The 11,601-nt window shown below is 40.7% G+C and overlaps 1 protein-coding gene across 1 annotated transcript in view; it reads left to right on the top strand.

The window, feature by feature from the left end:
• The first annotated feature begins 368 nt into the window (after positions 1–368).
• The window catches only part of LOC101163523 (macrophage mannose receptor 1), a 28,284-nt gene continuing 17,051 nt past the window's right edge, over positions 369–11,601 (top strand). Inside the window, exons 1-15 of the mRNA XM_011487077.3 lie at positions 369–522; positions 710–1,042; positions 1,138–1,308; positions 1,424–1,579; positions 1,740–1,862; positions 2,502–2,639; positions 3,008–3,187; positions 3,427–3,581; positions 3,874–3,981; positions 4,124–4,239; positions 4,377–4,525; positions 4,602–4,801; positions 10,303–10,412; positions 11,006–11,078; positions 11,167–11,320. Of these exons, the coding sequence (XP_011485379.2) occupies positions 459–522; positions 710–1,042; positions 1,138–1,308; positions 1,424–1,579; positions 1,740–1,862; positions 2,502–2,639; positions 3,008–3,187; positions 3,427–3,581; positions 3,874–3,981; positions 4,124–4,239; positions 4,377–4,525; positions 4,602–4,801; positions 10,303–10,412; positions 11,006–11,078; positions 11,167–11,320 (2,230 nt within the window). The 5' untranslated portion in view covers positions 369–458. The remainder of the gene's footprint in view (positions 523–709; positions 1,043–1,137; positions 1,309–1,423; positions 1,580–1,739; positions 1,863–2,501; positions 2,640–3,007; positions 3,188–3,426; positions 3,582–3,873; positions 3,982–4,123; positions 4,240–4,376; positions 4,526–4,601; positions 4,802–10,302; positions 10,413–11,005; positions 11,079–11,166; positions 11,321–11,601) is intronic.

Genomic DNA, 11,601 nt, shown 5'->3' with positions numbered 1-11,601 from the left:
AGAGGACACGAGCGTTGTTTTATAATTCAACAATCACAGCCACGTTTCATCTTCCGTCTGTGGAGATGAAACTTCTATTTAGTGAAAAACTTTATAAAGGCTTTTCGTGAAAGTAAAATCCCCTCTGGACAGCTTTGAGAAAAGAAGTTAAATTCTGCAAATGAATTCTGGGATTTTTGTGAAAATACAAACATTTCCCAACTATAGAGTGGGGGGGGCATGTGTCATAAGCAGAACCAGCTGAACATGCAAGTTATGAGTTCCACAATTCCCTGTTTATACGAGGTAAGAGGCATAAGACATGACGTCCCACCATCATCACACTTTGGGTCACATGGTCGGATTGGTGCAGTTAAAGCTTCTGTACCCTTACAGTGATGAACACAGCCCTGGCTGACTCTGGAAGCATCACATGGATCAAGCTCTTGGTTGTGAAAACCTAACAAGGAACTGGAACCATGAGGATCTTCTGCATAACCTTTGTGCTCCTCTTTAAATCACTGCAATGCCTGGCAAAAGATGGTACGTTTTTGGGTTTGTACAGTTTGGGATGATGTTTATTGTTAAATATTTAAATTTACAGGTTTGTCTCAATTTTAAACAAACCAGATCTTTGTTTTCCAGGAGGTATTATTTTCAGTTCATATTTTCAGTTGTACAGAAGAACAAATCTTTGAGGATATTTTGATTTTGAAAACTGTTTCTGCAGATTCTGCATTTCAACTTATCAACAAGGCCACAGCGTTTTTTCTGGAGTTGCGTTGGACAACCAACGATCGGCTTCTGGTTCCTCAAAAGAACAAGTGTGTGGGAGCCCAGGGGCAAAGTGTGGGGGCTGAAGTAAAGCTTTATGACTGTGATGAAGACAGTGAGCTTCAAAAGTGGGAGTGCAGGAACCAAACGCTGCTTGGTCTGAAGGGCAAAGAGCTCTTCATTGAGATTAGGACGGACCACAGCGCCGTTCTCGCGAAAACAACCGGACCCAACAGTCACTTCACCATTTCAGGGACTTTTGATGGAGCTTGTGCAAGAACATACAGAGGTGGAAAACAAAGCTGGCTATTTGAAACAAATCATTTTTTATGACTTACGTCTGGAAAAGTGGTCAAACTAACCATGAAGGTGTTTCTGTTTCAGAAATGTTTACCACTGGAGGAACTGCAGCTGGAAAGCCGTGCATGTTTCCTTTCATGTACGGAAACCAGTGGTACTCAGACTGCACTATGACCGACCACACAGAGCTTTGGTGTGCGGTTGAGACCTATTACTCTTCTGATTCAGACAAATGGGGGGTTTGCCCAACCAACTGTAAGTATTTAAGCACCGTGGTCTTGATGTTCTAGTGACAGTGGTAGAAGAAGAACACACAGACGCTGAGTCACAACACAGTTAATAAGGATAATACTATTTATTTACTTTACAGCGAGACAAAGCTGGATCAAACACCCCAAAACAGGAGCGTATTACCAGCTGAACAGTGATGCTGCTCTGACATGGGCAGAAGCAGAAAGCAGCTGCAAACAGCAGAATGCTACTTTACTGAGTCTCACGGATCCCCACCAGGAGGCTTATGTCACGGGTGAGACGGGCCACATGTCTGCCCTTGAACAAGACTATAATACCGTCTATGATACTTTCATTTGCTTAATGCACAATTATAACTTAAAGCTGTAAAATACTTTAAACCATTATCTTAATTATTATTATCATTTTGGTTAATGAAGACGTTCTATTTGCAGCAATACTGACCTCAGGAAGGATGGAGGAAGGGTACAAGTTCTGGATTGGGCTCACTCTGGATCCAGAACATGGCTGGAAGTGGTCCAGTCAAAATCCTTTCCGTTATCTGAACTGGGACTCAGGTGATTGACACTGGTTTACAGCGATGGGCAAGACAAGGTTACGGATAAACACAGAATATAGACACTTACTGTTCACAAACGTTCCCTGCACCGATAACCAGTCATTCTGGAAAGTACATTGGGTACAAACACTGCTCATTATGTCCATAAAAGAGATATGTTTTTCCAGTCATCTGAAAAATGACTGGAAAAATGTGTAGGAGCAGCGGCTCTACTCTGAGCTTTCTAAGGAGGACCAAGCCCCCCACTATTTTTAAGGGAGTATCCTGCCACCCAGATGGAAGTTCATTTCAGCTGCTTGAATTCAAAACATTGTTTTCTCCGTCATGACCTGGAGCTCATGACCATAGGTGAGGATTACTCAAAGACTGAGCAATAAATTGAGAGTATCACTCTCTGACTCGGTTCCCCTTTCACCACAACCGAACAGCACGGCAGCCACACAACTTCCTCTCTAAGCCACAAATACAACAAGACAATTTCTAAAGGATTAAAGGTGTTTCTTTTCATATTTATAAATCATAAATACTCACTGGAGTAACAAAAAGATGTTTAAAATTTAAGTCATGTGGTTCTATTCGGCCTGTCTTCAGTCAAGGCTAATCCATCTCTGTACTGTTCCTTGCTGTCTTACCCCAGGATATCCACTTTCCAGTCCAGGACATGTCTGTGGGTTTGCAGATGGAACTGCAGACTACAGTTGGAGAAATTCAGTTTGCAGCAAAAGACTGGGTTACATCTGCTGCAGTCATGGAGGTCCAGCTGTTCCAACTAAGGGTAACAAGAAGAAAGTATTTAGTAACGCTTCCGTTTAAAGTACGATACTTGCTGGGTATTTACATGGTACCTACATGGTACCTAAGAGGTACTTAAGTTGTACCATGAGGTACCTACTGGGTATTTACATGGTACTTACGTAAATATTTATGTGACACTTGGGCTGTTCCTACGTGCTACTTAATAGCACCTACTGTCTATTTGTGTGGTACTTATGGTAAGTTAATATGTCTCTTTTGGTGGTTAGTATTTAAAATAAATACCCAGTAAGTACCATACTGTATAAGGAAGTGTTACAAAGTATTGAGCGCATTTCAACTACATTTTCTGATCGCATGCACATCCTGTTATTGGCCCTTCACATTCAGCTCCAGAGGCGGGACTTTGCACAGCACCATGGATTTCCTACAACGGCCGCTGCTACCAGCTTTATCGCTCCCAGAAAACATGGTCAGATGCTCAGTTAACTTGCAGGAAGGAGGAAGGGGATCTAGTGAGCATCCATAATGTAGAGGAACAAAGTTTTATCTTCTCAGAGCTTGGTTATGGTATGCTCCTCACAAATAACACAATCTCAATGACTTATTATTCCTTCATATTTTCAGTATGTACAGGTTTTTTTTCACGAGGCTTGTTTAAATTACTTACTTTCTCAAACATTTATAAACTACAATGAAAGTAAATGTATTTTACTAGTATTCCAAATGCATCAGAAGAACCAGCATTTCAGGCTTTCTAGACAGTAGGAGGGTAGCTGGTTGAACAACATGTTCTCTTTCCTCTGAAGTACCAACGGATGAGCTTTGGATTGGACTGAATGACCGGACCACAGAGGGTCTGTTTGACTGGAGTGACCAATCTGCTGTCAGATTCACCAGCTGGGAGTTTGGGAAACCAGGAGTTCAGGAAAATCAAGAGGACTGTGTTCTAATCAGAGGCCAGGTATGACGTTTCAAGACCATGACAGCAACTGATAAATAATCCTTTTTTATTTCAAAATGGCTCAAATCCAAAGACACATTTAATGCCTTAAATGGTGGCTAGAAGGGAGATTTTTAAAATAAATAACAAATGACCTGGTTTTATGTAAAAAATTGTCAAATAAAGTTACACATGATAGTTAGAGGGAATCTATACTTAAGCTAAACAGTAACCTCAACGGTAAACTGTAGCTTCCTTGCTAAACAACTGAGTCAACACTATCAAAGTATTTTTATTTTTTTCTTTCCTGCAGAAAGGAAACTGGGCTGACAGTGTTTGTGAGGAGAAACATGGCTTCATCTGCATGAAAAAAAGTGAGGCTTCTGGGTCAGAAATATTGCAAGAAGAAGGCTGCCAGACGGTGAGTTCATTCTGTTTGTTTAGTTTGTACTGTCACATACAGTACATGTCACGTGTTTCACGTGTTTGTTTTGTTCATCTTATGGGACAGAAATGCAATAATGTGTACAAACTGGCATAATTTTTGACTCCTGATCATCCAGGGTTGGAAACGATTCGGCTCCTATTGCTACCTTGTTGGAAGTGAGACAAAAACCTTTGATGAAGCCAGAATGATCTGTGATCATTCACAATCCTATTTGGCAGATGTTTCAACAAGGTAAATATTTCTATTAGGATTCTCAGCATTGTGGGAAAACTCTCTCTGCTAAATTTTGTGACTTCTTATTTATTTTTTGACAATGCTGCATACTGACCTCTGAGAAATAAAGTGATTTTTTATTCTGAACATTCCAGTGTGGATAATGCTTTCCTAACCAGCTTGGTGGGCCTCAGACCAGAGAAACACTTCTGGTTGGGGCTTTCAAACCAAAGAGAAATCAATGTTTTTGTGTGGACCAACACAAAGAGGGTCAGATTTACTCACTGGAACGCTGAAATGCCAGGTATGGCGAGTCATTTTTCCAGATCATATGTTGCTTTAGAACCAACATCTAATCATCCTTCTATTGACAAACCAAGGGGACCGACAGGGGTGTGTTGCTATGGCAACTGGGCATCATGCTGGTCTCTGGGATGTTCTGCCTTGTGCCAATAAGGAAAAATACATCTGTAAACAGCTAGCAAAAGGAGCAGTTGTGACCCCCCACCCAACCACAGTTCCAGTCCAGACATGTACAGTTGGCTGGACTAAATTACCATCAGGAAACTTCTGTTTCAAGGTAAAGTGAACCCCTTCAATAAAGTCATTATCCCCTAGGGGTGCAACGATCAATCTACTTAATTAATTAATAGGTTTACAATATTAATTATAATACTAATATTACATTCATTTATAACAGCCTTTTAGCACTTTCAAGGCCACTTTACAAATAAAAGCAGATTAAAGCAGACAGAAATCGGGAAAAGGAGTTAAAGATATTGTGGCGACCTGGGGGTTAGCTCCTAAGACTCATTGGAAGTGGAGAATCTTGTGGAAGTGACCTCCATGCTGTTTGAATGTTTGCGGGTGTGTTCAAATAAGTGAGCTTTGGTGCCAGAAAGGAGTTTATGTAATCTGCCTATCTCTTTGGTTCTCCCTCTCTGAAGCTGGTCAGAGTTGTACTGTGTATGGGGCACAGATAGTTCTCCAATGCAGCCAATTAATCAGCAGCTTGGCTTTTGTTTCCCCGCTACAGTGACGGAATAGCTGTGTCATTACAATATGGTCTCCTGAACAGATGTATTTAGAGTTCGGATTTGCAGAGGGACAGGAGTCACAGTTTCTTAAATCCGGTGGAAAATAGTTCTAGAGTTTGGGGGTGGAGCAGGTGAAGGTCCAAGCCCCCATGGTGGGGTAAGGGAACAATCAGGTGAAGACCTCAGGGAGCAGAACAATTGATTCGACTGGAAGCCAGTAAAGCTGCTGTAGAATTGGGGTGAGGGGGTGTTGAAGGGGAGTTCTGGTGATGATCTGGACCAGTTAGGGTTTATGAATGGATTTGTTGGGGAGACTAAAAAGAAGGGAATTGCAGTAATTGATGCGGCTGGTGACAAGGCTGTGGACCAAAATGGAAGCAGCGTGTGGGGTATCAGAAGGTTGGAGATGGTTAATGTTAGGAAGGTGGAAGAATGATGTGCAGGAGATATGTTTGATGTGGGATTAGAAGAATAGAGAGCTGTCTAGGACAACGCCTAAACCCTTTACTTGGGAGGAGAAGGTAACCGAAGAGTTATCAAGAGGAACGGTAAGAGTGTTGAGTTTGGAGAGGGTTGATCTAGTGTCAATGAGGAGAGTTAGGTTTGCTGTTGGGTTGCAGGGAGTTAAATAAAAATCAGGATCTGAGTTCCGAGAGACAGGCTGTCGGGGGGGCAGGAGTGAAAGTGGAGTTGGTGTGAGTTGCCAGGTAGAGTTGGGTGTCGTCGGCATAGCAAATTTATTGATTTATGTTTATTTAAAGGGTACGGAGCCCGTGTCCTGACATTAAGATATTAAAATATATCTTGTTCCCACAGATTAATATCTTGTTCCCACAGATTATTATCTCATTCGCACGAAATACTATTCCGTTCCCACAAGATAATAAATCTGTTGAATAAATCTGTTCTGTAAACATCCTCCGTGTCTTCAATGCAATGTAATGAGACACACACAGACAGAAATGTGAAGGTATCTGCTGTAAATCTATGACGTAAATTAATAACAGGATAAATGATCAGCTAGTTAGTTAGCATGTAGCCTAATAGCCTTCGAATGTAAAGCGACTGACTGCTAAAGTAAATAAAATACAAGTCCTGAACATTATTCTTCCTATTCGACCCTAAACTACAATATCAGCTGTGTGACAACAGACCAGCCAGTTGCCCAAATGCCGGCATACATCAAAGAGCTCTGCGGCGGAGCTAGTAGTAGCCTAGCAGGAGCTATCGTATGACAAAGCAGCCTAGTTATCATAAATCTTTTTATATTTTTCTTATATTCATTGAGACAGTAATAAAGTGATCATTTTTTGTTTTTATGTTCCTTTTTTGAACGAATGTGGGTCACAGAGACACGGAAGTTACCGCTGAAAGCGGCTTTTAGCAGCGTAAAGAGAGCATATCCGCGTGAATGACTTATGACGTGAATAATTATTGCGTTCGAACGGATTAATTATTGCGTTCGAACGGATTAATTATTGCGTTTGAACAAAATAATTATTGCGTTCGCAAGAGTTAATCATTTCGAGGGAACGGAATAGTATTTTGAGGGAACGGAATAGTATCTTGTGGGAACGGAATAGTATTTCGTGCGAACGAGATAAGCTGTGGGAACAAGATATTAATCTGTGAGAACAAGATATATTTTAATATCTTAATGTCAGGACAAGGGCTCCGTAAAAAGGGACAAATTAAATGAAGCATAGATCATTACATTGAAACAATCGGATACCTGTATCCCAGTGTTTATAGCCTTGGCTAATTTACAACACCCGTCCCTAGAGGAGCTCTTACAGAGATCGTAAATAAACAGTAAAAGAATACAAATGGTAAAAAAGAAGTATACAATGCACTTAACTGTCCTTATTTACATGATTCACATACACACATAGGATATTTTTCACAACATTGTTGCACTGCCGTTGTTCAATGAGCCAAGATTTATTTCTGTTTTTACAGGTGGAGAGTTTCGTTAAAGATTTTATATTGACAGACTGCGAGTTTGACTGCGAGATTACAAAACATAAATAAATCCGTCAGGAGTTGAGTAGTTGAGTTGTGAAAAGTCATTAAGCAGTTGCCAGGTTTCTGTTAGGGTTGGGGTTAAGGGTTCTGCTGTTAGAGTGGTTGAGCTGGAAGTTCCTGCACGATCCACCGTGTTGATATCTCCGACTAGGGAAAAAACAATGTCTGCGTAGAGCAGCAGTGCTGTCAGGCTATATTGAGCAGCTGGGGGCAAAGGTGAAACACTTCAGAAGGGGAATAATACTGGTGAAGACCCGCCACCAGCCATTGGCTTGGAAACAAAAGAGTACAGACTACTGTACACCAAATGAAAAACTTGGTGTTTAGCATGGTGAGCAATGCTTAGGAAGCCACAGTACCATTTTAAAACGTCTCAAACTGAAATAAATCAATATTGACTCCCATTTATATAAATAAATATTATTGACACGGGTAAATACTATTTGGATTGAGACACGGTCCATTTATTTTACTCAAACATAAAGGGCGACCAAGGGCATCAGCGGACAACACACATGTGATGCCGCAAAAACTGATCAGTCCATCATTCCAGTCCAATGTGTGGAAAGACTTTGAATAAAGTCATGTGACCATCCAGTGTCTAGAATGTTCTAATTATGTTCCCTTTGGATTCTTTGGATGTGGAAAAACCACAGTGGGCTGAACTTTAGGAAACTAACGTGAATGGTTTTGACATTCATTCTAGTTTACTTTTTTGTTTGGACACATACAGTGGTGGACAAAATAGTTGCTACCCCTCAGTTAAAGAAAGAAAGTCCACAATGCTCACTGAAATAACTTGAAATGTTCAAAAGTAACAATAAATTAAAATTTATTGAAAATTAAATAATCAAAATCAGCCATTACTTTTGAGTTGTTGATGAACAGAATTACTTAAAAAAACAAACTAATGAAATAGGGCTGGACAAAAATGATGGGACCTCCATAAAAGACTGAGAACTAATTGTCCAGGGGGTCATGATGAACTCAGGTATTTCCTTTAATTGACATCACAGCTGTTTTCAAACCCAGAATCAGTCAGTCTGCCTATTTAAAGGGAGACAAATAGTCACGTTGCTGTTTGGTGAAAAGGTGTGAACCACACTGAACATGGACAACAGAAAGCCAAGGAGAGAATTGTCCCAGGACATTAGAAACACAATGATAGACAAACATGGTCAAGGTAAAGGCTATAAAACCATCTCTAAGCAGCTTGAAGTTCCTGTGACCACAGTGGCACATATTATTCAGACGTTTAAGACCCACGGGACAGTAGCCAACCTACCTGGATGATGGAAGAGGAACATTGATGACATATTGAGGAGACGGATAGTTGGAACTGTAGAGCCCAGAACAACCTCCAAAGACATTAAATGTGAACTCCTAGATCAAGGTACATCAGTGTCAGATCGTGGACTTCATGGGAGACGACCAAGGAGGACACCACTGTTGAAAGGAAATCACAAAAAAGCCAGACTGGAATTTGCAAAAATGCATGTTGACAAGCCACAAAGCTTCTGGGAAAATGTCCTTTGGACAGATGAGACCAAACTGGAGCTTTTTGGTAAGGCACATCAGCTCTATGTTGGTAGACTCAAAAATGAAGCATCCAACCAAAAGAACACTGTCCCTACTGTGAAACATGGAGGAGGCTCAGTTCTGTTTTGGGGCTGCTTTGATGCATCTGCCACAGGGTGTCTCGAAGTTGTGAAGGTCAAATGAAATCTCCAGATTATCAAGGCATTCTGGGTAAAAAATGTGCTGCCTAGTGTCAGAAAAAGCTTGGCCTCAGTCTCAAGTCATGGGTCTTCCAACAGGACAACGATCCAAAACACACAGCCAAAAACCCCAAGAATGGCTCAGAGAAAAGCGTTGGACTATTCTGAAGTGGCCTTTTATGAGCCCAGATATGAATCCCATTGAACATCTATGGAAGGAGCTGAAACATGCCATTTGGAGAAGACACCCGTCAAACCTGAGACAACTGGAGCAGTTTGCTCATGAGGAGGGGGCCAAAATACCTGTGGACAGGTGGAGAAGGCTCATTGACAAATACAGAAACCGTTTCATTGCAGTGATTGCCTCAAAAGGCTGTGGAACAAAATATTAAGTAATGGGTCCCATCATTTTTGTCCAGCCCTATTTCACGAGTTTGTTTTTTTTAAATAATTATGTTAATCAACAACTCAAAAGAAATGGCTGATTTTGATTATTTAATTTTCAATAAATTCTAGTTTATTGTTACTTTTGAACGTTTGAAGTCATTTCAATGTGGACTTTCTTTCTTTAACAGAGGGTTACCAACAATTATGTCCACCACTGTATTTCATTTAAACTTGATGATCTGGAAGAAATCCAAGTATGAGGAAAACTTCACTGTTCAGTAGCAGTTATTTCTCTCTGAGTCTCACTGGTTGAGGTTTGGGATAAATATGCTCTGGATCCATTTTAGGTCAGAGAATCAGATCGTTCAAATGAACCAATATCGACTAGGAATTCTATCGGCAACTGCAAATTATGATATGAATCGAATAGTTTCTAAAATGAATCGCTGCACACCTTGTTCATAGACCTGCTCATAAAACTGCAGATGCAAAAATTATAAAGTGTCTAAAGGTAACTTCCTTCTTTATAGTGGACAGTAAAGATGATCCTGTACACTGCAGTGGGTCAAAAAAGTGTTTAGTAAACTACTAGTTGTCCAAGTTCTCCCACTCAAAAAGATGAGGGAGGCCTTATATTTTTATCATACGTACACTTCAACTATGAGAGACAAAATAAGGGAAGAAAATAATGGATAAATAAAAGATAACAAGCCACAAGTTGTAGCCTAAAGTCTCACAAATCAGCTCGCATTGAAGTTTTGACTTGACACATGGACAGGCGAGGCAGGAATCAAACCTGGAACCTTCCAATTTGATGTTGACCACTCTACCTCAATCCCATGACACACTTGTACATGCAAGACTAATTTATTTGTTGCACACAGATAAAATAAATGTATGTTCTCGTCCTGAAGTTCTTCGGAGACAAGAAAACATGGTATGAGGCCAGAGAGTACTGCACAGCCATCGGAGGAGACCTGCTCAGCTTCCACAGCAAAGACGACCTTGTAGCTGGCCGTGGAAGGTACAGTCTCAACTCATTATGTGGGCGGCCGTGGTGCAGTGGAAGGGCGGTCGACCCCGATCGTAATATTGCAGGTTTGATTCCCGCCTTGCACGCCCATGTGTCGAACTGTCCTTGGGCAAGACACTGAACCCCACCTTGCCTCTGGTGGAAGGTTGGCGCCAATGTTCGCCAGTAGCACCGCCACCAGCAAAATCTGATTGGTTGAAAGAAATGAATCACCAACATTGATTTTGCATTAGGAGGCCTTCACAACTCATAGTAATTACCCGTACCCTGCCTGGCAACAGAGGAAAGCTGAAATGTGATTGGTTAAATGCTCCAATGTGAAAATACGTCGTCTGGAAGCAGCATTAACATCATAAACACAATAAATGGGAATGGACAGACCATTAGGAATGACTTAATGAGTATTCATGGACAAAATATAATCAACACATGATTCAGATATTTTTCATATCTGAAAAATCACATCTCCTTCTCTGATGGCCTAAAAAATATCCCCACCACTGCCAGAATATCAGCTCTGTGTTCATCTAAACAGGCGCAGGTTTCACACTCAGTAGTTTGCTGACAGCTTTGTGGACTTACAGACATAGCCGTGCCTGGATTGGACTCAGTGCCCCCAACTTGGACTTGGGTTACGTGTGGAGTGATGGATCTCCGGTAAATGTCTTGTTTTCTTTGTGCTGTAAATTAAAACCTAAGAGCACAAAATGTATGAATTATTTTTATGATTTTCTGTTTTCAAAAGGTAAACTTCCAGCACTGGAGTAACGGGGAGCCAAACAATAAAAACAATATTGAATCCTGTACTGAGTTTTCTATGTATGGCTGGGACATGGAGGGGTCCTGGAATGATAATCAGTGTGAAAAATACAACAGCTGGTTCTGTCAGATCCCTTTAGGTAAATACTTTCCATTTTCATATATCTCAGTGTTCAAGCAGATAGTTTGAAAACAGCATTCACTTGTTTATCGCGAATAAGCTCCGTTAAAGACCCTCGAAATGTAAAATCTGCAAAGTAGGATTACATGCTTTAAGGCTGTAATACTCCTCAATGCACATTTTCTACATTTTTCTCAGACAGACATGAACATTTTCACACTTTTCTCTCTTGTTTAAAAGCTAGAATTTCAAACCTTCATAGAAAAATAAGTCCGGTATTATAGAAAGAAAACAAAGATT

Source organism: Oryzias latipes, chromosome 17, assembly GCF_002234675.1.
Source record: "Oryzias latipes chromosome 17, ASM223467v1".
Classification (NCBI taxonomy): Eukaryota; Metazoa; Chordata; class Actinopteri; order Beloniformes; family Adrianichthyidae; genus Oryzias; species Oryzias latipes.
This window is presented reverse-complemented; position numbering and strand designations above follow the sequence as displayed.